The sequence below is a fragment of the Macrosteles quadrilineatus genome, unplaced genomic scaffold, assembly GCF_028750875.1.
Source record: "Macrosteles quadrilineatus isolate MER2022 unplaced genomic scaffold, UCM_ALF_1.0 Scaffold_39__1_contigs__length_1060358, whole genome shotgun sequence".
Lineage (NCBI taxonomy): Eukaryota > Metazoa > Arthropoda > Insecta > Hemiptera > Cicadellidae > Macrosteles > Macrosteles quadrilineatus.
In genome coordinates, this window is record NW_026542632.1 from 32,063 (window position 1) to 59,181 (window position 27,119).

At 34.6% G+C, this 27,119-nt stretch overlaps 2 protein-coding genes across 5 annotated transcripts in view; both read right to left on the minus strand.

Moving 5' to 3' along the window:
- Positions 1–430: 430 nt before the first annotated feature.
- LOC129005859 (tRNA-dihydrouridine(20) synthase [NAD(P)+]-like) lies at positions 431–10,295 on the minus strand. 2 transcript variants are annotated; one of them, XM_054434882.1, is made up of 7 exons: positions 10,202–10,295; positions 6,322–6,460; positions 3,538–3,870; positions 2,727–3,014; positions 1,873–2,181; positions 1,429–1,532; positions 431–889 (listed from the first exon to the last, which is right to left on the minus strand). In XM_054434882.1, the coding sequence occupies exons 1-7, from the start codon at positions 10,224–10,226 to the stop codon at positions 885–887; spliced, it is 1,203 nt and encodes a 400-aa protein (XP_054290857.1). In that variant the 5' UTR covers positions 10,227–10,295; the 3' UTR covers positions 431–884. The 2 variants fall into 2 exon arrangements, with proteins under 2 accessions (XP_054290857.1, XP_054290856.1); XM_054434881.1 differs by lacking the exon at positions 10,202–10,295 and adding an exon at positions 7,580–8,050.
- Positions 10,296–11,518: 1,223 nt separating this feature from the next.
- LOC129005871 (venom dipeptidyl peptidase 4-like) overlaps positions 11,519–27,119 on the minus strand; it is a 60,723-nt gene continuing 45,122 nt past the window's right edge. For all 3 annotated transcript variants that reach the window (XM_054434899.1, XM_054434900.1, XM_054434901.1), the window contains exons 3-18: positions 26,780–27,014; positions 25,937–26,031; positions 24,798–24,875; positions 24,364–24,416; positions 23,572–23,765; positions 22,837–23,006; positions 22,289–22,404; positions 21,634–21,760; positions 20,870–21,099; positions 19,894–20,113; positions 15,515–15,595; positions 14,837–14,958; positions 14,145–14,339; positions 13,673–13,836; positions 12,849–13,054; positions 11,519–12,346 (exon numbers count right to left, since the gene is read on the minus strand). In XM_054434899.1, coding sequence (XP_054290874.1) covers positions 12,248–12,346; positions 12,849–13,054; positions 13,673–13,836; positions 14,145–14,339; positions 14,837–14,958; positions 15,515–15,595; positions 19,894–20,113; positions 20,870–21,099; positions 21,634–21,760; positions 22,289–22,404; positions 22,837–23,006; positions 23,572–23,765; positions 24,364–24,416; positions 24,798–24,875; positions 25,937–26,031; positions 26,780–27,014 — 2,385 coding nt within the window. In that variant the 3' untranslated portion in view covers positions 11,519–12,247. The remainder of the gene's footprint in view (positions 12,347–12,848; positions 13,055–13,672; positions 13,837–14,144; positions 14,340–14,836; positions 14,959–15,514; positions 15,596–19,893; positions 20,114–20,869; positions 21,100–21,633; positions 21,761–22,288; positions 22,405–22,836; positions 23,007–23,571; positions 23,766–24,363; positions 24,417–24,797; positions 24,876–25,936; positions 26,032–26,779; positions 27,015–27,119) is intronic.

Sequence of the window (27,119 nt, forward strand, 5' to 3'; positions counted from 1 at the left end):
CAGTGTTGTATTCTACTAAACACTTAAAACATTCACATTAAAAACTGGGCGATAATAACCATCAATCTCATTTTTGACCAAATATTTTAGTGTGAATAAGAAATTTGGTCTTTGTAAAAAAAATGTGTTGTCACTGTTGTGTGGTGTAAGACCATTAAGAAACTGATTACAAAAAAAACTTAGCATCATGTTTGGGCGTATTATAATGAATATGGTCAGAGGTGAATCAGAAAGAATCTTCATCTTCAAGGAATCAAACATTAACCTGAGCATAAAAAAGTGATGCAAAATCTGAGGAAATCAGAGGGCAAATGGCTGGTGATACCGAAGAAATAAGAATTTCAGTGATTACATGAGTAAAATAATGCAGAGAAATTAATCATCCTGCTACTTTAGGACAGATGATTCAGGTAAATAAAATGTAGCCATGTAATAATTGTATAATATATTATATACATAATTTGTACATAATGCTTTCCCTGATTTTTAACGTCCTTGGTGCATGATGAGTTTTTCTATTTAATTATTTTCTGTGTAAATAGGTAAAAGAAAAACAGGTTAAAAATGCACATATTTGCAACAGTAAAATGATAAAGTTTAGTTCGGGTTTTCTTTGCTGCCGAATACAGTTGCGTTTTTGGCACCAACTGAATGTTCAAGGGCGTACGTTCTATAATTGTACTTGTCAAGGGCTGTTCTTATCAAGCTTTCCTCATTTCCTAATACTCGCACAATATTTACAATCCCGAAGCCGTATTCAACTTACTAGGAAAACCTGTCTTTACGAAAGAAAACTTGAGATTCAAACCGTTCAGTATATGCATCGTCAACTACTGGTACTGAGATGCTCGGACAATCTTCTTTAAATGCTTGATGTATTTCAGTTAATCTGAAAAATAAAAATATTAGGTACATTAATTTTTTTAGTTTATAAATCACAGTTTTATACATATTTTGACATTAAAATATTTCACTTCAAATGAATAATGAATGATTTTATTTCCATCAAAAAATTACAAAGTAAAAACAATTTTAATATTGGAAATATAACTGACCACTTTATCAAGTTGTGTGGTCAGTAAAATTATTGATAATCTAAAAATAAACATTAAATCAGCCTAGCTCAACATAAAAATGACAACCTGCTCTCTGTGATGTTTGACAATCCTTTTCTTAATAAAGCTTAATACTTTAAACTAAAAAATCAAAGGAAAAATACTATAATTTAAATTCGTAAATGGGAGTTTATGAAAAATTCCATGTTTTCTTTCTATTGATTAGCAGGTTAATTTAAAAGTAATTTTTACAGATTTCTTAGAAAAGTTCGGCTATTGACATGGTTTTGAAGGTAAGGCAGACATTTCGTTCCATAAAGTAGGTACCTACAATTCATTGAAAAAAAATTCAAACGTGATATTGTGTACTTACAGATAATACTTCCATTATTCTTCAAAGAATGTGTGTCGACAAGCCCAAACGAGCACAAACAAGCAAGAGCAGCACTGTGTTCTGCTGACCTTTTGTTTTTCTCCCTGAAAAAATTTAGTGTGAATGGTAGCTGCATTGAATTTGTTAAGACTTCCGACAAAAGAAATATCAACAATTTAATATTTTGTAGTTTGGCTGTTATCAACAGAGCTTAAGAAACCTACAATCCTTTTGAACTTTCAGTGATTATTTATTAATTTCCTATATGCAGTGTCCTATTTCTCCAGTGTCCTTCTGCAGTCCTATTTCTTCAGATTGGAATAGCTTTAGAAAGATCCTCTATCCTTTTGAAATCCCTACAATAAAATGCTTTGGAAACCTTGATAAATTGACAACCCTTTTATGAATGTTATTCAAAACTTATACACAAATAGTAACACTAACCAGCATGAGGAGGAGTATTTCTTCCTGTCCACGGTCACAATAGATTGAAATTGACGCTCAAACTGGATAGTATCGTACACCGGCTGACCCAGGCGTTTCCTACGAGTCCACAGTAGCAGCCTAGCCTTTGGTAAGTCTGTGTCGTCTGCGTACAGGTTACGTTGGAAGATGCAGGGTACTTGCACTATATCATCGTCTAGTTTCCTCTTCTTTGGTCCCAGAGCTTGCATCTCCCTCCGACCTATCAGACCTCGCTCCCTCAGATCCCTTTCTTTTTGACGACAGTAATCGGCAATGTTCCACAAAGCGCTGTAACAAAGTTTGGTTATAAGATTTGTATTATTATATAGGCCTAGTATAAACTAAACTTTGTTTTTTTTATATATGGGTAAAGCACGCTTACCTTCTGATCTTTGCTCAATACATCTATGGTTTCAAATATTAATATAAGATATAGAAAAGAGTGGTAGGCCTACTAAAAATGTACTTGCTTAGTTAGAGTAAGTTGACAATTAGCCTATTCATTTTAAAATTATTTTTATCTATTTTGTGTGTTTTACACCCTTGGCATTAGGTATTAGTAAAATGTTACTAAATTGAATTCATCAACAAATTATCAATTAATTTAGACAGCAGATCGTAAAACCTAAGCCTTCAGGTCATGACCGCGTCATTAAATAAGTAGGAGCTGAAGTTTTAAATATAGCAGTTTGCCCGAAGATAGTCTAGTCTTACTCATCCAACAATGGTCATCACCCAAAGACCTAGACTTGAAAATCATCGATTATGTTTCCTATGAAAGTTTTAGTTCACTAAAAAAACACTGCTCTCATAGCAAAAACAACACATCTCACCAAATCTGTTCGTTTGTTTGCGTCTCATGAAATGTTCGGCCAAACTCAGAGTCTTGTCGGTCTCGCAGCATGTTCTGTACGCAGTACTTGGTGTTGCCATCTGCGTTGTCGTAATCTACTGCATACCGCAGATAGGACGAGATTACTGTGTCGATTGGCAGTCGTCCCTCCTTGCGGAATATGGAGCAGTCCCATTCCGCAGCTCTTGCCACCATCACACTGCTTGCGTTACAATCCTTGCGGAACCGTTCCAAGTCTGTGTACTTCTCAATCTCTTTTGAGCCACCACTGGAAAAGCAGGTATGGGTATGAGAATGGAGTAAAAGTGATAAATTGTAGAGGAAAGAATGTTGACGGTGTGAGCACTGCTAATATTGCAAGCACTATCTTTTGATGCATGTCTGCAGCCTTTGGTTGAATTCAATACTCACTCTGCTCTTAATAAATTTCTATTTGCAACAATAAATATGTGGGAGGTTTTTAATGAATTCTTTCTAACAACTCTTGTTAGAATATATTATTAAGTTATCACCAAACTTTCAATCAGTAGTAGGGCCTATCAATGTATTACGGTAATTAAATGAATTGTCAGTAGCAATTTCAACTGAATATTCATAGTAGGCCCTACCATAGCCTAAAGATTTTATTATTTTTAACAAATTATTTAAGCAACATATTTTTGAAGGGTAAGATTTTTGTATTTCAGTCAAAAGGCCAATGATTTCTTTAGGCTTGGTTTTGGAAACTTACTTCCTTTCAACTAGTGGTGACAAAAGGTAATATTGTTACAGACGGTTTATTTTGTACGTACTTGGCAATCACAGGAATTGTCAAAGCCTTTGCGACAGCTCTGATGCGGTCGTTGTGGTTGTCATGTTGTGGCCTCTCGTCTCTTGTTCTCCCGTGAACTGCTATAGCACTAATTCCTGTGGCTTCCATTGCTTTGCCAAACTCGACAGTGTCTTCTGCAGTTTCAAAAACTCGTATTTTGCAACTGACTGGTATCTCCAGACCGTTTACCAGTTTTGTCAGAATACCTTGAGCTTTATCTCGTTGTTTCAGAAGAGCAGCGCCCATTCCCCCTTTCACGGAGAATTCTTTGGGGCAACCCATATTGATGTCAATCCCAGCAACATCTTTCTCCCTACAAAAAATGTAGGCCTAAATTATAAATGATTATTTAAACATGTTGAACAATTTGTTTACAGATAAACTCATTACAACTTAAATGTTGGTTCAGTTGAATTTAGAGGTGACCTCTATATTCTACAACAAATGTTAAACGTTGCCAAGCCTACAATAACTAGTTGTTCTGTCTGTGCTTCCCAACGGGGCAAGAATATTTATAAGAGAATATAATGTGGGTCACTAAATCTACTGTAAAGAAAAACAGTTAATTATCATGCCAGTTATACCTGGTGAATCTCAATCATACTTATTGCTTATTTTAATGAAAATGACTAACAAATAACTCAATCCTAATGTAAGCATTAGGCTATATGATAAAAATCAAAAGATTAACTAAGGGAGTAAACAACAACCTATATTAACCAACAACCAAGTAAACAATCAACAAAGTAAACAAACAAACTATATACCTATTAAAAAATCTAACAGCTGAATTATCTTAAATAGGCCCTACCGTATTTGGTTAAATACGGTCCTTTAATTGAGGCTCGTGCCCTTTAGGAGAGGATTCATAAAAACTGATAGGCCTATTTTCAGGGAAATTTCACATTAAGACACATCAAGGGGAAGTTTCATTCAAGTATACGGTTGGTAGGTGATCGGATTTCTCAAGAGTTTGTGAACCTTATAGCTTTTTACCCTATATAGGTATGGATTTTACTCGTCTAACCATTGCATTCAGTGGCAGTTCCAAGGGGACGGGGCTTTCCATTAGAACCTGGAAAAATATTTAACCCCTAAAAATGTAGCGTAGGTTTTTGGACACAGTTCTAAATGTTAAAAATGGCTTTAAAAATACCAAACTTTCCCCTTTTTCTTAAACAACCATCCCTCCTTAACTTGGGGGCCATAGTAGCCCCCTTCCTTGACAAGGTTCCTAGCATGGTGGAAGTAAGACAGATGTGCTACTGCGCATCGTAGCCAGGTGAGGGCGGTGCGGGGTGGGGTATCGTGACATCGCCTTGGGAGCAAATAGCCTCGCGACCAAATCGAACAGTGACGCTGCTCTAAAAAAATCGTAATTTTAAATAGTTAGAACCAAGAAAAAATCCTGAAACTTTGCTTAGTCGTGGACTATTAAACATAGGATGCTTTTGATTTATCTGTTATTAATTTATTTATAAAAAACCATTAAACCCCCGAACAAACTTAAAACTTTTTCAATCACGTATTATTTGGTGAGGTTTGTCAGAAATGCGGGAAAATTTTAGGGAAACGTTCTAATTAAACTGTAGTATCGATTAGATTTCAATAAAAGAATTACTTTCTTAGTTAGGAAGAACTATATTAAGCGGCAACGCCAGTCAGCCGAGGCCGCCATTTATTGGATAAAACCGCCATGCATTTATTATCCAATATAGGCTACTGTAGCTATATACGTTATAAGGATGACTTTGTATTCTACATTTTCAATCAAATAAGTAATATTTAACATGTGACAGTATAAAATAGTTTTGCATTAAAATGCGTTCGACCAACACCGTTTTAGTTTCTTTAAACAAGTTTAAAGTTGGCAGTGCATCCTTGATAAGCTTTCTTTGTTTTTTTGGAGAATATCCAATAAAACTTGTTGCAACGGTTTTTGAAAGGAGTTTTTCTCAATATGTTCTGAACATATTCTCGCTATAAAAAAAATTTAAACAAATTTATTAGTTAGTACGGTACCGATTGGTATTACATTCCAAATTTAACCGAATATACATGGTCACAGAGAAGACAAAATGATATCTTCTCTGCGAACTGTTACAAATTAATCCGTCTTCAAACAGGGAAAAACATACTGAAGTCAACAGAACTACAATTTTCACACATACATAAATATAGGCTACAGGAATAAAAATATCACCACTACTATATTCATAAAACTACCTTATTTGTTGGATGACAATGATGCGTGATTAACACATGGCAACTAACTCGACTCACGCGCTCATATAACTATGCATATCTCAGGAAAAAACGCCGCTAACGATATATAGTTTAAAAAACCGTTAAATTTGAATCTTTGTCTAAACCTTTCCCTCTTCAGATGCTTCTAACCAAACAGTCCGTGATTTGGTAACCAACTAACTTTTTCATGTTTAGTTTTAAGAAAGGCAAAGTATAAAGAGTGATTTCATGGTTAGGCCTAAGTTTGTACAATTACTAACTATGTTTTCACAACATGGATCGTACACTTATAATTGATGATGTCCATGTCAAGTTCTATAATTTTTTGACAAATCTAACTGTTCAAAATGTTAATATTATCGGGCAGCGTCACACTAAATACGTGCAAAGTGGTTTGCCCCCGCGCAGAATGGTCTCAAACTCGTCCGTCTGAATAGCACACCTGTCTTACTTCCACCATGGTTCCTAGAACTGCCACTGATTGCTTTAGAACCCTTAATCACTTAAATAAACTTACACAAGTTTGGCAGCTTTTAAGGCTCGTTCTGGGTCGCATGTTCCAATTTGTAAAACGACTCTATCTTTCTCCTTGTCACATGTTCTGAATACTACAGAACCGTCAGTTGTATCAATAAAATCCACAGTGTTCAACACATCTAAAAAAAAACTGTGTAGGTTACTTAAGTTACACATTTGAGCGGTAAAATTTAAACTTCAACCATAATAGGCCTAGTTCTCATCCCATTGAGTTCTCCCCCCAGTGACAACTAAACCTACAAGAATAAAACTGTAGTTTTAATTTGACTGATACAAACAACCCTATCACTTGAGCAGAGCTGAAAATACCATAACTTAATTAGGTACTAGTATACTGCTAGATGGTGAGTGACAACTGCATCTTTCCTGCCAATTAGGAATGTCACTGTGTTCACAAATCTTGACAAACGAAACTAAGCAAACATTAATTTACCCTAAAATTATTAAGGTAGCCTACTTTTGTATTATACGGAGGCCACTCTTAGACAGCGCGCTGCGGCGGTTGTATTATCATACATTTTTACTCATCTGGTATCGTTCGATTCATAACGAAACAAGGAAAGTCCTACAAACATATTTATGATAACCTAACCTAACACAAACGCTGCAGCGCGCTGTTAAATAAGTGGCCTCCGTATAATACGAAAGTACCAACTAAAACTCAAAATTACCTGAACGATTTCTTGAAACAGTAGGCCTACTATAAATCAGCAAGAAGTAATATAGGCCTACCGGTATCTATGATTTGGGCATTCATATTTTGTGTGATCTCATTTAAAGCCAAATAAGTAAACGAATAAACAACTAAACCGTTTGATGTTACACTTAAAAAGGTTAGGCCTAGCTAGCTGTTATCTGAATCATCCTGCAAAGATTTTTACCTATTCTTTTCAATAATAGCAATTTAATCTATTCTTACAACAACTTAACTTATTTTTATTCTGGAAGATAAAATATAACAGCAGCTTATAACTTAGCCAATTTTGAATTAGGCTTAACCGTCTGGTGTGATACGATTGGATCTACGATCCATATAGCTTTAGAGTAAAATACCCCCGCTGCAGCAACCCTGCAGAATAAGTTAAGCGAATTTCCATTTGCCTGATTGGATTTACACTAAAATATCTCCATTGTGACAAGATTGGGTCTATGATCCATTTAAAGCTAGATAGAGTAAATAGTGACTCAACGTATGACCATAGTGAAGAATTTTCTGATTTTTAAAAGAAGCACTTTACCATTGACTTTGCGCTCGCAGCGAAGCAGTTTCCAGTCAATTAGCTCTTCAGAGTAAACGATATCAGCTCCATAGTCTAGACTTAATAATCTCATTGGGAGAGTTCCAATTCTAACCATTGGTGCAAGTATGATTTTATTTCTGTAGAATTCTGATTTCTCCATTTTTGAAGTGTTGCCGGAAGGCCTATCAAGTTCGTGAATTATTTTTAATCCCATTAAGTTAAGTCCACCTACGAAACTGGCTAAAAAGGTTGTGCAGGATATCCTGCTTAAAAGGTTTGAACACAAACTCTCAAGAGGTTCCATTTTATTAAAGTAAACATTGTTACAACGTTTAAGTTAAAAGAACAGTTAAAACTAGTTAAGTTCAATTGTTTTCTTGAAATAATATGTCAAAATGCATTACATCAAAAATAGTTGTTTAAGGTTAGGATGAGCAATAAAATGACGAATTGACAGCATAACATAACACAACAACACAACACGAACACGAAGACAAGAGGACAAGACGCAGTGTTGCCACCTCGTTGTTGCGTTTTTACCCTAAAGGCGGGCTAAAATTACCCTAAATTACCCTAAATCTACTTTGAGTTACCCTAAAAATTACCCTAAATGTTAATATTTGCGTTTAATGCTATAAAACATTGTTAAAATGATATAAATATAATATAAGGTGGTTAATTAAACTAAATAAGGTTCCAATATCAATCAATATACGTAAAATTATACTCGATTCTACAAAAAACGAAAAAGAAGAACAAAACGTCGATATTCAGCTCTATGGTATATACGAAAAATATCGAATCAAGAATTATCGTATTTTCTTACAGTGTCGACCCATTAGCCTAACTACTGTTTTTGGACAATCATATCTTTATAATACAGTACGGTAACACCAAAGCTTTAATCTATTCTTATTCTTAGCAGTAATTTTTTGACACAATTTGTAAATAATCCTAGTTTAATTCAATTCAATCACATAATTAAAAATCAAGAAGTAAAGAATAATATGTCATATTTTATTATAACGTGTTATAGAATTGAATAAAATCTAAAATAGATCATTCACAACTATTGATTAGATAATGTTTTTTCCTTCCACCATCCATTAGATCGATAAACTTATTATGAAAAATGCATCATAGCAATCGATATTTAAACCGGTTGAATCGCATATGACGGTTTGGCTATAATATGTAGGTAATGAACGTTTTTTGCCAAATTTTGAAGTTTATTTTCATGTTTTTAGTTAAATTTCCATTGTTATGCCTATTTTTTGTTTTACCCTAAAATTACCCTAAATCTACCATTACCCTAAACTTTACCCTAAGACTAGTAAATTACCCTAAAAAAGGGTAATTACCCTAAAAGTGGCAACACTGACAAGACGACAAGACACGACACAACCATGAACCTCACGTTTTCACAGTCAGCTGGTGTCAGAGGCGCTAGCAGACAACTATAATGTTAACGACAGGCAGTAGGAGGAAATATAATAGCTTTTCACATTGGACATAGATTAAACATATCCTATACTATTCAAAACATTAATAATCCCCCCTGAAGAAAAATCTATATAAGAGTATGTATAATCTATAGCCTTTGTTATTAAATAAAGTATTTTCATTTTCACGGTAATGCCATATGCATACATAAAAAAGGATTTGAAGACCGTTTTATTGTATTGGGAGAATTCATTATGCTTAAAAATATTCTCAATGATGTAATGAGATTTTGGTCATAATAATAAATTGTACCTTAAAACCACAGACTAAGCTTTATCTACTCCCGGTAGGATCTAAAATATTTAAAATGCATAAGAACAGAATAAAAAATAGCCTAGATTACATTATTTTAAACTAATAATTATAATTAAAGTGTATGATATGGGGACATTATTTTAACTATCCACATTAACGGATTGCCTTGTACCTATAATCCTACAGCCATAAATGAAATATTTGTTCTCTTCTCATCTCATCAATTTGTTTATCCTTATGTGTTATTATGAAACTATGTATAAAACTAAATATTCTTTTGAGTAAAATGATTACTAATTTTACTTCTTAAATTTTTATCAGCATAAACCATAAATTTTATTATGGCTGTGGAGTACGATTTTGTATTTTTGCGAATTAAAATACAACATTGGTTTATATTTGCATTAAATAACTCATTCGCCTAATGGATCTGATGATGATTGGAGTGTCCAATCGAAATCGATCACCACTTACCATCTTTTTTGTATATTTACCATCTTGTGAGTAACAGTATAAGCATAAATATATGTTTTAAGTGTTATAAGACGTTTCTTTTATTTACTTTCCGTAAATTTAATAACACGTACAATGCTGATCAAAAAGTTATTTAGTTAAATAAGTGTAAATCTTAATTTTTAGTTCTAAATGATTTTAAAATTTTGGTTTGTCATTTGTTTGTAAATTACTACAGATGACAAAAAAATAAAGAAACAGGAGTTGACCTGAAATGCAGTATCACAAAATAGATACAGTTTTTTTTTTCAAAATCAAAATTACATAAAAGGTATACATGTCCTACCTTAAACGAAAACTTAATTCACCTCAATCCAAAAACGTCACCAACGCCTAATGCCTGTATACCTATCAAAATGCACAATATTTCCATTAGTTTGTAAAAGTTGACACAGTTTAACTTAATTGCACCCTAGCTGTTTTTATAAGTAAAATTGGATTTGGTGCTGCCACAGCCACTGTTAATTACACACATGAACTGATCCATACATATTTGCCTTATCAGTAAATAGTTTTCTGATTAAATCATATAAATAACACAACATTCAATTGACTGAGGTAAATATGTTTATGGTCTGTCACCATGTATGTATTCAATGTTTGGATGGTTTTTTACCTAGATAAAACATAGTCCTATGTTTTATCTATGCTACTACCATAGATAAAACAAGGAAGTATGTTTTCTTGTGTGTGTTCTTAAGTGTGCATGTGTTGTATTGGTTATACAAAAATGATTTACAATAATACAATGACTTGTATTTTTTTTAATTATGAAATATTTAATGATATTATGATTATGTTTGCTATTCTTTGAAATAAATACAAAAATGAGGAAGGGGAATGGCAAGACCCTATATGCTCTAGAAGGAGATTACAGGAGTAATCAAATAAAGTCAACCATTACCGTGTATTAAAGTCAACCTTGACATGCAGCGATGTTGTCTCACCCGCACCCTCAAGAGCTATCCCTGCAATGCCATAAGGCTTTTTAACACCTTGCCGGATAAGGTGCAGGATATGAACATCACCTCTTTCAAAGCGGCAATAAGAAACAGCTTGGTAAATAGGCCACTATACTTGCTGGAGGAACTGAGTGAAGAGCCCCTAATGACTGAGTGGATGAATGAGTTACTTAGAAGCCCTTCCCTAAAAATGTGTAACTCGTCTTATTTACCGCCACAGCCTGGTAAAGTTTTGCATGTATGTAAATAGTAGTGTTTATATTTTTTTATGTATACCGTGTATATATTAACACAGTCTATCCAAGATTGTCGGTCAAGGACGTAGCACACAAGTATCATCAAGTAAGTAAGTAAAGTCCATACATTTCCACATTAATCGTACTTAAAATACGATAAATGCAATAAAAAAAATATATGGTTGTATTTTTAGTGTCAGACATATCGTGGTATGATTTTAATTGTCTATTTTACCATACCCTAAAATCCACTAATATGTCACTTATATACTTTCATTCATTGATACAGAGCAGCAATACTCTCATTGAAGTTTATAGCCTAGCGTGTGTGCCGGGCGGGTGAGTTAATCATGAGTACGGCTGCCAGTTCGAACGTCAAACGTTATAAGAGGTGGCTGGTACAGCCCAATTTAAGATCAAAGTAAAGAGTAAGGTTTCTGGGTGAAAAGAATACATTGTTAAAGTGATCAATGTGATCAAACAATATTTATTACTGAAATACTTGTACAATACTTCAGAATGCTCAACTTAACCTATCTGAGACATTTTGTTACATACATAAAACATTTACATCTTCAAACGACTGTGAGGTATCTTCAAATTCACAATCTAAGGTAAGTATTTTTAGATCTTTGATCTGTGATATCCTGTACACGTTTTAAGTACTACAAGGCGAATAAGTATATACAAAAGAAAATATTACAAGTTCTTTGATGCAAGAGCTTCTAGCTTACTTTGAGCTATTATTTCCGACAGGACAAAAAAAGTAATAATTTTGTATGTATTATTATTATTACTTAGATTGATAGAAATATTTTTTGGGATTAATTTTGACATTGAACATACGAGATATGATTTCTTCTTTTTCGTCAGGGAATGTTAAAACTATAACTTTTGCAAAATACGATCCAAAAATACATCGAATATATTGAAAAGGAACAAACGTAAACATTAAAAAGACGTTACACATTGAAAAATACTAATGTAATTGGAATTTAAAACATAGTTAAAATTGTAAATAACTTTCAGGCTTAAAACACATTACAATTCAATTGTGACTAATTAAAATGCTAAAAAAGAACTATCGAAGGGTCTGATTCTAGTTGACTTAAATAATATAAATAAACTTCTGTAATAAAAACAACATTCAACATTTACACTGAACACAACAACACAGATAGTAGGATCACAGAGTATCATGAATCTTCGAAGAAGCATTCATCTAGGAAATCTTCAATTGCGTGGTAGAAATGCGGTTGCACAAATTTCAAAGCGTGGTCTTCATCAGGATAAGTCTGAAACATCATCTTGTAATAAGTAAGTGCATAAAAAAAACTACTGGTAATAATTTGATTAAACCAAATTTTTTTAATCAATATTTTATGGCTTAATGATTTTAAGAACCTGAAAAAATACGTCATAACTAGTCGAGGAAAATTTAAACATTAAATGAGTCTACATTTTTTAAATTTAGTACAATTGAATTAAGTTTAAGTAGCGGTGTTACAGGGGAGTGAAGTATGGTAGAGCACAGGGCATCATTCCCCGAGGTTTTAGGATCAAATCCCCCCCACCAAAATCATCAGTGAATTTTATCTAAAGTGATATTGCTGCGATCCCCCCTTTAAGTAATGTGGAAAACAATTCTGGGATAGAACCTAAAAACAACCATTTTGTGACACAAAAGACTAATTATTAACTTAATAGCACAGGCGTCCGATCATACATGCTGTTTAAAGTGTGTTTGAAGGTCAAAATAAGACTCAGATAGCAAAACTTCAGGAATGTATTACTAACCATTTGACGGAAGGGAATATCACTTCGGGCCAACAGTTTTGCCAACTGCATGGAGTTCTGGTAGTGGACGTTATCATCCTTTGTTCCGTGGATCAAGAAGAACTCCTTCTCCTTGAGTTTGGACGATCTGTTTAGCAGAGACGCTCGCATGTAGCCTTGCAAATTCTCCTCATAGGTCTGCATGAACCGCTCAGTGTATATCGAGTCTGAGGGCAAAAGTAAAACATTTGCTAAGTATCGTAATTTCGTAAATGAGGCGTTTGTAGAGTGTTGTTAGGTCAAGAGTGTAAATTTATTTTGAAAATAGAGTAAAATGTTAAAGTGAAGCTTTCATTTTTTATCAAAACCATAAGACATGATAAAATATTTGCTGAAAAATATTGCCATTTAACTGGCAAAATTGGTCATTTAAAACTGTAGAAGCTTCTAAGACAAAAATGCTAAACTTTTACATGAAGTTTAGCTTCAATTGATTTATAATAGTTTACTTTTGCCTAATAAGTTGTTTTTTAATGTTAGAGTTTGTAATTTTTTCCCTTTCAAACCATAGAGAATTGCTGACTGCGTAGTTGAAAAAGAATATTAGATTGTCATACAACATACAGTACAAATTAGCTGAGGGATCGTCTCCAGTAACTATTATTTAAATATTTAGCCCAATCCTCTTCCCTCATGTTGTCAGAAAATAAAAAATAAAATTTTAATACTATGTATTAATAGTATACACACACAGTACACAATTTCACCATTCATTTTCTTTCCAGTTTCTGCCAGAAATCAACCATGTTTTCAACACTTAGCTGTTTTTCCACCTAGACACCTACCGTAGTACACCCAGTCCGTCACAGGAGCAATGGACACTCCACACTTGATTCTGTGTTCGTGGTCCCCTGTGAGCATCATTCCGGTTGCGTAGCCTCCGTAACTCCAGCCCCACGATGCTGTGCGGTTACGGTCAATAACGTTGGAGTACTTATCTTGCAGATACCTAGAGTCAAGAAGATAATTGTTAATCATGCATCCCTGGAGACATGACATTCTGCACAATATTTCGCTACTCAATAGCAAACCCATTATTTTAACCCAACCCCCACCTCTTACTGAAACGGGACAAGTGGCAATATTAATAACATTTCTAATAAGTATAGGCCTACTTTTAACTTATCATGTTTTCATCACAACAACGAGGTCAGCCCCCATAGGAGGCCGCGGAGGCTCATTCTTCGTAATGGTGATGTCAACCCTCAAACCACCTAAATCCTTTGAACAGACTATAATTGAAAGTTGTAGTATCACCTGATGACAGAAAGTTGATCGTCCACTTCTACGACGCCCAGTTTCTTGTAGATCGCGTATCTGGCGCGCAGACCCATCAGGTTGCTGCCTCTTCCGTCGATGGACACGCCAATGATGGACTTGTTGGCGACCATGTACGTGTTGAAGTCTGTGTTGAACATATCCTTGACCATGGATGAGTCCGGCCCTCCATACCTGATGAGGAAAGTTTTATTAGTATTAGTACTGGTGGAATTGTAAGAAATTAACCTTACAATTAACTTGAGATGTTAGGAATAATCGTCATCGAGTTAAAGCATAATGTTATCTTTTATGATTGCAGTCATTGATGATTTTTGTTCAGTTTGCTCCAAGTTTGTTAGAAATCCACAGTTTCCGATCACTTTTATTTGAACAATTCTTAGACCGAACCATCTATTCCTTCAGATTTATTGGTTGTTTTGATTACTTGAAACCTGAAAACAGTCACCAAACGTAACTTGAACATTTTAATCTAGAAAATAATCCTGAAAAACCCTCACTATAGGTACGATCAAGATTTAAAAAAAATATTGATCACTGGCCAGCTTACTGCTCTTCCCTCTTTACTTTTTTTAAACTGATGTTTTCTACATCACAAAATTTATCTCTCCCAGTCAACCTCCAAAAGCATCTCTCAATCATCAACCAACCACAACCTTTCACATACTCACACATTGACCAGCATGGGGTATTTCTTGCCATAGTTCTTTGTCTCGTCAAAGTCCGCGAGCTCAGGAGGCAGAAGAAGTTGGACTCTGGCAGAGAAACCGTCCTCAACTTCAACTGTCATCACCTCAGAAACACATAATATGTTATATAATATGTTTATACTTTCTTATTAATGTGTATATTTGTAATCCAATAGGCTAAGCGTTATTGCGAGTAGTTCATCTTGGGGAGGATATTATAAGGACAAAATTACACAAACAGCTAATTGTGTTGAGTTTTACTTCTTATTTCAGATGTCGAGATGTCTTACTTATAAGAATGAATTACTGAACTTTTTGACTCTTGAACATAAACATCTGCACAAAAATTGTAGGATATTATATGTAAGCTTGACAATATTGGCTTTTGATTAATCCACATGGATAAAATGACATGGAGTCTTACCAAAACTCAACACCTATAAACTAAATCAGTACTGTCTTGCTCGTATAATGTTTTTTAATTCCGTAATTTTGCTCATTATTATTGTATTTGTATGTTCATAAAAAAGACAAAATTATTTTTAAGGTCCTTGGTAATATAAAATTACATAGTTAGAGTTCCGTAATACCACTTTAACTTATAAAACTACAATAAATTAAATTTTTTTCCTATAAAACCAAAGACTTTTTAGTTGATACCTTTCGCACTGGCATTCTGATGGCTTCAACAAAATTCCTGGTCTTGACATTGTCCTCCCAGACCATCAGTTCATTACCAGACTGAAAACAACAAAATTATCTATTTTTGAACCCTTGCACAAATTATGGGTATGGATATTATAAACTCACAAAATATGAACAGTCTTGAGTTCAGTATAAATTGTCTTAAGGTTGCCAGATTTTCTGGAATTTTTTAGTTCAAATCTTGCAAATCCAGTGGTTCAAAGACCTCTACAGTGGCGGCTGGTCCATAAGGACTCTGGGACGGAGTCCTCCCTTTTTCAACAAAATAGTAAAAAAAAAATAATAACATACTTAAAAATAATTTACAATCCTACATTCAATGTACATAAACGTCAGTAGGGTCAATGTTCTTGGGACGGGTAGTAGAGGACGCCACATGTTATTGCAACAGGTAGTACGCCGGGACGCAGTAGGTATGAGTCCAAACTCCCATATAAACTGCATGGAAATATTCGACCAATCACAGCGCTGCATCAGGCTCTAATGCAACAGATATAGGGCGTTTGGGACTCCGTCCAAACAGTAGTTCAAACTATTGCCACAACAAGCGCTGGGTGCAGCGAGCGATCTCGATCTGTCAAACGCAATTTATGTAGAGATCAGTCAAATTTTAGTTTTGTGAGGTTATGTTATCGTGCCGTGCCGCCGGTATACTATAGTAGTTAATTAATTAATTAATATACAGTTGTACCTGTACCTCTGTTTCTTTTCGTTTTAAGTGTAGTGTAGTAGTGTGTAGTGCGAATTAATGAACAATGAATTCGGTGAAAAACATTTCAACGAAGTATGCCAGTTGCGAGGTGGTAAGTTTTGAACAGAGAGTTGAGTTAAAGCTGCTAGGCCCGCCAAAACCTGATTTAGTTATAACGCAATCTCAAAAATCTTGCAAGAGTAGAAAAGGATTTTCTAGAAATTTTAACAAATCTATGTACAACAATGCTGAGTGGTTGTGTGGCTGTAACGAAAAGAATGCTTTCTTCTGTTATTACTGTTTGGTTATGAATGCTAGTGACTCTGTTTGGACTGTTAATGGTGTGACAGATTTAAAACACTTGGCGGAAAAAGTAAAAAAACATAAAATTAGTGAGAAACACATAAATGCTAGTATCGAATATGCAGTTTTAGGTAAAGTTAATATAGCAAGCCAGCTGGACAATGCCTACAGGTTAAATATTCAAAAACACAATGAAGAAGTTGCTAATAACAGATATATTTTAAACAAACTTATCGATGCAGTTAAATTTTGTGGTATATTTGAATTAGCTCTAAGGGGTCACAATGAACGTGATTCATCAGACAATCCTGGAATTTTTCGAGGTTTGATTAATCTAATGGCTGACATAGATGTTACACTGAAACAGCACATTGAAAAGACAAACAATCGAGTATTTGTTGGCCTTTCTAAAACAATTCAAAACGATTTGCTTGACTCGATTTATTCAGTTTGCCATCGACTGATTTCCGAGGAAATTCGCCAAAGCAGTTATGTAGCAATTCAAGCAGATGAAACCACAGACGTAGCTACACTATCTCAATTGGTTTTTATTGTTAGGTACGAATTGAGTGGTCAAATTAAAGAGAGATTTATCACTTATGTCAACCCCAAGAGTTTGAATGCTGAGGGAATTAGTGAGGCTATATTTTGTGAATTGCAGAAGCTAGGACTGGATAAAACCCCCGACAAAGTAATAGCCCAGAGCTATGACGGCACGGCTACGATGAGTGGGCAACATACTGGCGTACAGGCTAGGGTGAAAAAAGTTTATAAAAACGCCCACTACGTTCATTGTTATGCACATCAATTAAATTTAATTGTAGAGAGGTGTTCTACTCAAAACAAACAGATTAAGATATTTTTCAGCAATATTGAAGGATTTTCAGCTTTTTTTTCTCAGTCAACAAAACGAACCAAAGTTCTTGACGACATCGTTAAAAAACGCATGCCGAAAAATCCAGCAACTAGATGGAACTACAAATCAAGGATCGTTTCTACAATACAAAATTACAACCACGAAATTGATGAATGTCTTGGGAAAATTGTTGACGACAACAGTAATGACTACAAAACCATAAACCAAGCTATTGGCCTACAACACATCCTCCAAAGTGAGGACTTTATTTACTGGCTTAGATTTTTTAACAAAATTATGCCTCATGTAGATATTCTCTACAATGAAATCCAGCATCGCAGTATTGATTGCATAAAAGCACGGAAATACGTAGACGATTTTAAAAAGGCTATCTCAGAGATAAGGAATTCTCCCAATCCTGATACACACACTGCAAGTGCAGCTGGATGTAGTCGAGACAATGAATCACTACATGATGAGTCATCACAAACCGAACTCGAACCCAAAACAAAGCGCGCTCGCTTTAGTGATAGAAAAGACATTGTTGCTAAGGAAGTGTGCGATGTCATAACTACCGGAATTAACGACCGTTTTAGCTTCCTAGACCATCTGTCAGTCGGTGTGCTTTTTGAGCCTACATTATTTTCCAAATATAAAGATACATTTCCCGAAAAAGAGCTGGAAGCTGCTGTAAATATATTTGGTCTTAATAAATTGGAGCTAAGACAAGAGCTATCTGTAATTTATAGCAGGGATGACTTTAAAAGTGCCAAAGGATCGCTGATGTTATTAAACTTCATTTATGAAAATAATTTAACTGGCGTCCTTGCTGAGTCTGTTAAGCTTCTAAAAATTATTTGCACAATTCCCATGTCCAATGCTGAAAGTGAGAGATGTTTTTCAACGCTTAAACGCATAAAAACATTTACAAGAAACACCATGAGAGAAGACCGGCTGAATGCACTAGCAATGTGCTCAATTGAGAAGGGACTTTTAAAAACACACAATTTCAACGAGCTTGTCATCCAACATTTCTCGGAGCAGAAGGACCGACGGATGAACTTCTGTTTCAAACAATTAAATTAAGGTAGGCCTATGTATTTAGAATGTTAGTAGTTAGTGTTAGTTTTAATAATATGAGTCACCAATTATTAAGATTGTTCACAGCCCGCAGGGTAGTTACGTTTTGGAGGGTATGGGGGGAGAAGGTTGAAGGTTGTATGGACGGGCGGGTAGCGCCAGAGCTACAGATATACGTGTAGTGCGGGGTAAAATGCGCGCCATTCTGAGAACAACGTAAACACACCACTACTAATGACGCAACTGCAGACTTGCGCACGCGCAGCGGCAAAAAACCTTCAAAACAAGAGGGAGCCAATTTCTCTTGTTTATACATGCCAATTGATTTTAGAGTTTAGAGGGTCAAAATCCTCCACCAAAATTCCGAAATTGACCAGTAAAAATTAAAACTAGGTTTAAAAATTGCAAGTTAAATTATGAAATAGAAACCACAATAGAGGATTAATTGTTATGCTTTGCAATATCTATTCATATTTAATATAGGCCTAGTTCTGTTAGGATAATAAATCTGATCTATTAAATAAATTGGTAAAAACTATTTAAAAAATATTCTTTACTCTACTCTAGGCCTACTTATGTAGGCTATACTTGCTCGCATGACAAACAACAGGTAAAATGGGAGTTTTTGGGCTATTATTGGACACAGTTTTAGGCGTTAAAAATTGCTTTAGAAAGTCACCAAACGGCTTTAAAAATGTCAAATTTTCTCCGGGGGAGGACCCCCGGACCCCCCTCTTCTCTTGGGGGGTGTTCCACACCCCCCAAACCCCCCGGAGTCCCCCCCTTGACCAGGTCCTAGAGCCGCCACTGGACCTCTAGGCTTTTATAATTTCTTCACTATCGTAAAAGCATCAAACGATAGTCTCTCTCTTTTAACCACACAAATATCAAGTGACCAAACTAGCTAACATTTTGTACTAAGATAATGTGTAACAGACCACAGATTACAGTACAAGACTTGTTCTGATTATGGCCCTAGGGCTTATGCTCTAGGGGACTGTTGATTTAAGATATCTTAGATGGAGCTTTTAAAAGATAATATTTATTAGCCTCCATCGATCAATTTAGTTACAATTTTTATTGCATTTCAATTTACATCACTTTTGAAATACACAAAACTAAGGGGTATGTCAACAATAATGTCATTGGTTGTTGAAGTCATTACATCACTCAATATGGAGAGTCGGTAGTGCTGCAGACTTCGAGCCCAAGGCTCCGATGCCATGGGTTCGGATCCTGGTACCTACTATAACTTTTTATCATTACACTTGACCATTGTACTGAAGCTCACACGTTGATTTGCCAGATATGTTCCACATATAGGCCTCTGTGACCCATGTGGATGGGTCAAATGCAATTTTAAAAAGGCTTCCAACCTTAAAAAAAAAAAAATTATTGGCTTACCGCATCAAAGATGGTAACTTCAGGCACGTTGGGTCCAGCGCAGCTGAGGGCGTAGAAGTGAGCGTTGGTGCTGAACAATGCGCCAGCGTACGTACAGTTGCTGCCGTCGACCACATGTTGATGTTGGCAAGAGATACAAGTGATCTCGTGCGGTGATCGCGCGGACACTTTGTATGTGCGAAGCTGCTCTGGAGTGTCTGGTGTGGAGGCGACGAAGAATCTGGAAAAGTTATTTCAAATATGCTTTTGTTGTTCATAAGGATCAACCTTTGATGTCTTATACGATTTAAGCCTTATAAGACAATGCAATCTCTGTGTGTTGTGCTATGTACTTTGTATTTGTATACAGTACTGTATTTTGTTAAAAGAAGGTTAAATATATTGTTAATGAGGACTCAAGCTTGTAATTTTTACATCTCATCCTAGGAAAAAGAAAATACGGCAGTTTTATTTTTATTTAAGAAACACTACTTCTAAAATGTTAGTAGGAATTCCTTAACACCAGGGCCGGTTTGTAGTTTAAGAAAACATCATGATGACCTTAGGACATGAATTATGCAAACTATGAATAAAGACAAGGATAACTCTTTAGTTATAGGATCCTTCCCACAAAAATCCTAATTATCAGCCACCTAAGCCATTTTGAAATCGTTAAAAATCACTTTATATTTTTTAAGATTAAAGCAGCAGGATTTTAGATTACAAGGAAGCACTCTAACCAGCTTGGTAGGATACTGAACCTGGCTATTTTATTCTCCCATGAATTTTCACTTGTGCTGTATTCAAAGGTGAATTCCATAATCTAAGCAAGCCGTATTTAGCACTTTAGGAAGTATCAAAAGATCTTACCTAAAATCGTTTCAAACAATTATATTATTGTAAATTAATTTCCCAATAGTTTGATAAGTTATTTTTTTAAGATATTGTTGATTTTCGTAAGTGTATATTTTTACATTGGTTTGGATATGCAACTCACATCTCGTCAGTGTCAAAGTTCCACCCTGCTATCTCGGAGACTGACATGAGCCCGCTGGTAATGGCTTTTGGCTCTGGATCCAGTTGCGTCAGGTCCAACATGGTAACATGAGGGTAGGAGTCACCGTTGATTTGTTTATGCCACCAAGTGAAGATCATGCGGTTGCCAGCACGGTCGAACTTGGGGTTTTCCAGCTGAAGCCAACCGCTTGTCTCGGCGTACTCGAACACCTTGTGAACAAATAATGTTTACTTCGGCTATTTTCCATCACTTGAAAATTATTTTCATAAAGCTTACAGGATTTGGGCCTGAAACACTATCTTTTGTTAACTTCTTTGTTTACTGGCTTTAAATTACCAGCTGTTATGTTACTTTTTTAATTAGCATGCTTGTTAATAATATGAGACATATGCTAATTTATTTTAAAGAGAATGTAAACAAAATCTGTTAGATGCGTGTTGTTGTTTGATACAAAAAGATGTTTTGGTTTTGTTCAAATTAAATACTTGTACCAAATACTATTTTTTTCAGTAATTTGCAATATCCTTCTTTAAGTGAGTCATCATGATTGGTGAGACACTAAAACAAAACAAGATTAGTAAGCCATTACAGACGTTTTTGTAACTGTGTGGAAGTCAGAGTATTGTTGTATTGTGATATCGGCTATATATAAAAACGTAAATGTCTTCTTTCATAAAAAAACTCTGTTCTTTACTTTTGTTTAAACAATAAAGTTCTCATCAAGTAATTATGAATATACTGACCACTCGGCAAGGATTATCATCTCCGACGCTACACAGCTCCATAACCAACATGTTTTGGTATCTGTTGAGCCATATGATGATGAATTGAGTATCATTGGCCCACGCGAGTAGACTGGCAATGGGTTCTCTAGAACACAAAGAGAGCAATTTAACAGATTATTAAGAAATTGAGGGAAAAAAGGCTTAGGAAAGTGTTAAGAATAGAATCTGTACACAATGATGAAAGGTTGAAATGCAAAAAAATTCAAAGGTACAATATGAGATAAGTTCACGTCATAACGACTTACAATGCTGTCTGGTTTAGAAAATGACTTTTCAAAAGAGATTGGCTTACTTAGTCTTGCATTTTCCTATCGTTAAGTGTAAAAGTTACCAAGCATTTAAAAATGTAAGCAGGTTCAGAGAAGAATCAGAGAGGACAAGAATGCATTATTGGTAACACTGAAAGCATAAATCCACAACATTCGCTGTGATCAATGTCAATTAAATGTTGATTCAGCTTTTTAAAAAGGGATTGCAAGAGGAATTTGATTGAGCTTTTTAGAGTTAATTATTTAGTCCAATATTTTACCTTCTCAGCAGGTTGAATTAGAAAATCATTGTTTTTGTAGCCTTGTTTTATGGTCGCATAAATTAAACTTGAAACTGCACAAACCTGCCGTCAAGCATTGCCACGGGAGCAGGATAGTTGTAAATGGTTGGTTCTGAAGAGTTGTTGACGTCTTTGAGACTTACAACATGAACGGAAATAGATGGGTTTGGTGTTCCGACCTGCAAAAGATGGAAGTAAGTCAAGACTATACTAACAAATTATATAGGTGAAGCTTAGCTGAAGTAGGAGCCTTTGATTACTGACAATAATATACTCGTATAGGTAAATCAAAATTTTGAAAATTATAACGGAAATAGAGGACATTTATTTAAATCCTTGGAGAAAAACATGTCAACATGTACAATTTTTCCATGAGGAACCTAAAGGAATTGTGTTTGGTTTTTAATAGACTTTTATAGTTCTTTATGCTGCTGTGCAGATAAGTAATGAGCGAGCTTATTCATTGGTACTATTGGTTAAAAGTAGCATTTATTCGTCTGTCAAAGTGGTTGTCTTTATATTTAAGCCCTATCAAAACTGAATATATAATTAATTACCTAAAGACGACAGCTCGCTCTTTAAACTAATCCAAAATCAAACCCAAATTTTACCTTGGGGTAGTGTATCTGGTCATATCGTGTGTATTGCCATTGCCTTAGATTGGGAGGTCCGTAGACAGGGATGGCTTGAATTAAGACGTTGGAATCGTTAAACTTGAAGTACGCCAAGTAGCTGCCTTCTTTGGAGAACCACAGTGCCGAGTTGGACGACACAATCTCCTCTGGAAAGACATTGCCAAATTTAGCAAAAAGGTAAAAAAAGTTAAACTCATTCAAGTAAAACTTTTGCTGTCAATAGTAAACAGTTTTTCTTAGTTACTTCTGTTAGTTTTATTCATACCTAGGGGATATTTTAATCGGTAATTTGAGAAACAAGTTAAACAACACAAGCCATAGTGACATTAAATGATACCTTGAGAATAAGTTACCTTAAACACATATTTTATGCAATTTGGCCAAATATTTATTTACACATTTTCTCAAATAACCGATTCAATCACACTCACAGGGAATGTGTAATTTGTATACAGAAATTTGCAATAGAGAATATTTTCTCTTTTTTCTCTAAAGAATGTTCATTAGTGGTCTATTACTCTTTCCTGCAGACGATATTATAACCCATTTCAGTCCTAGGGATGTCAGAAGAGGAAATAAAAATATTGTGAGGATATCCTACCGATATTATGGGATATTTCTTCCAGACGAAACGGAGCCTTGAAGTATTTTATACTTATATTCAAAAACTGCTAGAAAATGACATGCAATTTCAAAATTTAGTAAAATTACCTTCATACACCCAGTCAGGAACTCCATTGTATATTTTCCCTTGTATTCCGTCAGAGGTAATGCGAATATCGTTGGTTTCATCTTCAGGTTTTTCTCTGTAGTAAATGTTGTTCTTGTCCACATAGGCGATCGAGTTGGTCTTCGGAGCCATGACAGCGAGTTGCAATGACTTAGTGGTTACATATGTGCTTTTTCTGGAAACAGAAAAACATTATGAACTTTTGTTTACATGTTACATCTAATTCGATTTTATTCCTTGCATCTGCTATGAATATAAGAAAAGATGTAGAAATAATTTTAGGAAAAATTCAATAAGGTTTTTTAAATGATGAGTACTTCTTGAGAAAATACCTTTGAACGTTTATGGTTGTAGTTTTGTGTCAATAATAAACACATATTAAACAATTAATTGATTAGTTCACAATCAGAGGAGGATAAAGCATATTTTTGAGCCAATGTTTGTTTTTACCTAATTTACAGAAGAAGTGAAGAAACTATACATCCACAATTATCTTTTAGGATGATTCAATATTAAATCATAGACTAAGCAACACAAGGGAGTATGTTTTATCTATGATTAAATGCAGTGTGAGTGTACCAAGTAAATGACTGGATCTGTATTAACAAAGTATCACCCTCATACAAGACTATACATGATGTATTTTATATTACGTATGGAATACAGGATGCACACTACACAAAAATATTGCCTCAACAGAAAAAAGTAAAAATAAATAAGTCAAATCCTTTTAAAAATCTGTAAATGTTAAAGTAAGTTCAGTAGGTACTTACCTCGTTTTGAAACTATATATTTGGTAGATGGCATAATAGGAGTGCCTATAAATCTGAAATAAAAATACAGTTTTCAATTATTTTTGTAAAAGCTATAAAGTCTGATTGTTAGTTTAAGAACATTTATTTTTATTTTTTCACATTACCAGTTCCCCCCTCTCATGAAAGCTAACATTAACTCAATCAAAAGTATTACAAAACTGATTTCAAACGAGTTCAAACTATATGTACAATAATGTCCTTTTATTTATTGTTAGAAACATTAAAAATAAAGGAAAAACTAATATATATTTTTTTTATCTAAATTCTGTGCAAAAGTTAATTTAGTATAAAAATGCTAGTTTTGTATAGTAATTAATATAATTTTGTACAGTAAGACAGTTTAAATAGTTTGAATCATGTAAATGTATAATTATGTTTGATGTACTACTTACAGGGTTATTGTAAGATGCGTACATCATATACTGGAGATCTTCGGAAAACCAGAAATCAAAAGTACCATTCAACAATATCTGAAAAATATTTAGATTAGATTAAAAAAAAAATCAAAATAATTGTATGGAATACACTAAAATAAGATAAACTAGCAGAGTACCCGTCCTTCGTACGGGGTTGGCATATAAGTATCAAATGCTTATAGCAGTTATGAGTGAGGACATGGTTTAAGAAATTTCGGTTCTTTTTGAAGTTCGTTCGCTACGCTCACTCACCTTTAGGTTGGAGCTCGTTCGCTGCGCTCACTTTCCTTCAGGTTAGCTCGTTCGCTACGCTCACTTGCCTTCAGGTTAGCTCGTTCGCTACGCTCACTCGCCTCCAGGTTGAAGTTCGTTCGCTACGCTCACTCACCTTTTGCTGTTGTCATAAATGTAAAAGAAATAATAGTGCTAGTGCTGCACCCTGTTGGTAATCCTTGTAACTTTTAATGCTATTGAACATCATAGAACAGAACCAACTTGTTTAATTGAAACAGCTGTTAAGATTCATTAATTCCATTTCTCATAAGGTTAACATGGGAAACTCCAGAGCCACTGGGGCGGAGCCCCGAAGGATTTTTTGGGATAAAAATATGCCTATATGTTAATCGGGAATGTGAGCTATCATCATGCCAAATTTCAGCCCGATCCGACCAGTAGTTTTTGAGATTAGCTCATACAAACACACACACAGACACCACCTCTTCTTTATAATAGTATAGATAATTACTTCTCAAAGCATAGATTGGGCAAGACTAGTTATAAATTAATTATAAAACAATGGAAGTATGTCAAAATAGAGACTGAGAGTGAAATAAAAAATAAATATTTTTTTAATAAATTATTTTGCTCAAAGTCACTTAGTTAGGGTTAAACAAGATGAGTATTTTAATAATTCAATTTCTAAAAATATAATTTATTTTTCAATATGTATGTTTGAATTTTAAAAACTAAAGTTAACGTAACATTTTCACATTCGTCACATCTTCGTGGTCAATATTTGATACCCATAACACAAATTGGGTGATAGAGCAATTAAAAAAAAAATACAGCCTAAGCTCAGGAATAAATTTGTAGTAAACGTTTATAAATATATTTACCCAACTAGTAAAAGGAAGGATGACATCGCTTCGTTTCGTTTCCAAGTCAAAGACTTTCAAGTTTCGCAGTGAATCGTAGTAGTAGAAGTCTTTACCTGAAATAGAAATAAATTACAGTTTAGTTTAACTGGGAATATCTAGGTGATTAAAATAGGAACACTGGTCTATTGTTGTAATCATTTAAAGATAAAAGATAAAAGATTAAAGATATGTGTAAGTCATAGGCATATTAAAAATACTAAAATATTAACATATTAAACATATTGAAGGACAGTTGTGTGTTTTAGGTATAATTGTATACAAACTAAGTACAGTATACAGTATACAGTACAACAATTAAGAAAACCAAATTCGTAAAAACTTTTTCCAACACTCCAAAATAACTCAAACAAGAATATGAGAACCATGAATATGTTATTTTGTCTGATTTTTTTCTAAATAGGGGGAGCTGAAGTTTTCTCTAAATTACTTTGTCACAGTATTATCAAATAGCCAAAAACCTAGACCTTTTTGAGAGAAGTTTCATGCTTTATTCACCAATTTACTGGCTCTTAGTTATGTAGTACCAATTTGAATTTGTACTTATGAATATATGAACTCCCAGTACATATGCACAACCCACTTCAAAGAAACAAATTCCCTGACATCCCCTTCATAAATAGTCTTGCGGTTTCACTAGCAATTGCTGATGACTGTTTGGCAATGAATGTCTAACTTAAGTATCAACATTTTTCTAATAGAATTTGTGTATATATTTGTAGCTTATAGACTCTTTTCCCGCTACCTATTGCAATAAGAAAGTTAAGTAAACTCATACTTCTTTTCTGATTTCCAATCATTTACCTGTAATGAAAGTTCCATTGAAGAGCGACGGAGAGATGGTGTGGTACAAGAAGTAATCCTTGAGGAATGGAGCTTTCTGCGGTTGAGGAGGTGGCGGGGGCTCTGCAGGACCTGTATCCTTCTTCTGCAGATCCGTGTAGATGATGAAAGCAGTGATGCCAACAACAGCGAACGCGATGCTGACGAAGAAGCACCACTTGGAGCACTTCGGCATCCGCAACCATCCTAGTACGTCCTGCAAACACAGTTTTTGTTGCTAACTCGGATTTTGAACTATATCACAGAGGAGTAAGGTACAGAGAAAACTTGCTTATGGGTCAACCGTGGGCTTTCCAGCTCT

Bases quoted from the DNA above. Each gene is read 5' to 3' on its own strand.
- LOC129005859 (XM_054434881.1), bottom strand. From the start codon at position 7,886: ATGGAACCTCTTGAGAGTTTGTGTTCAAACCTTTTAAGCAGGATATCC. The intron at 3,871-6,321 runs GTAAGTTTATTT...CATTTTTTGTAG, and splicing joins TTAAAAGCTGCCAAACTTGT to GGAGAAAGATGTTGCTGGGA. The intron at 3,015-3,537 runs GTACGTACAAAA...CTGCTTTTCCAG, and splicing joins ACAATTCCTGTGATTGCCAA to TGGTGGCTCAAAAGAGATTG.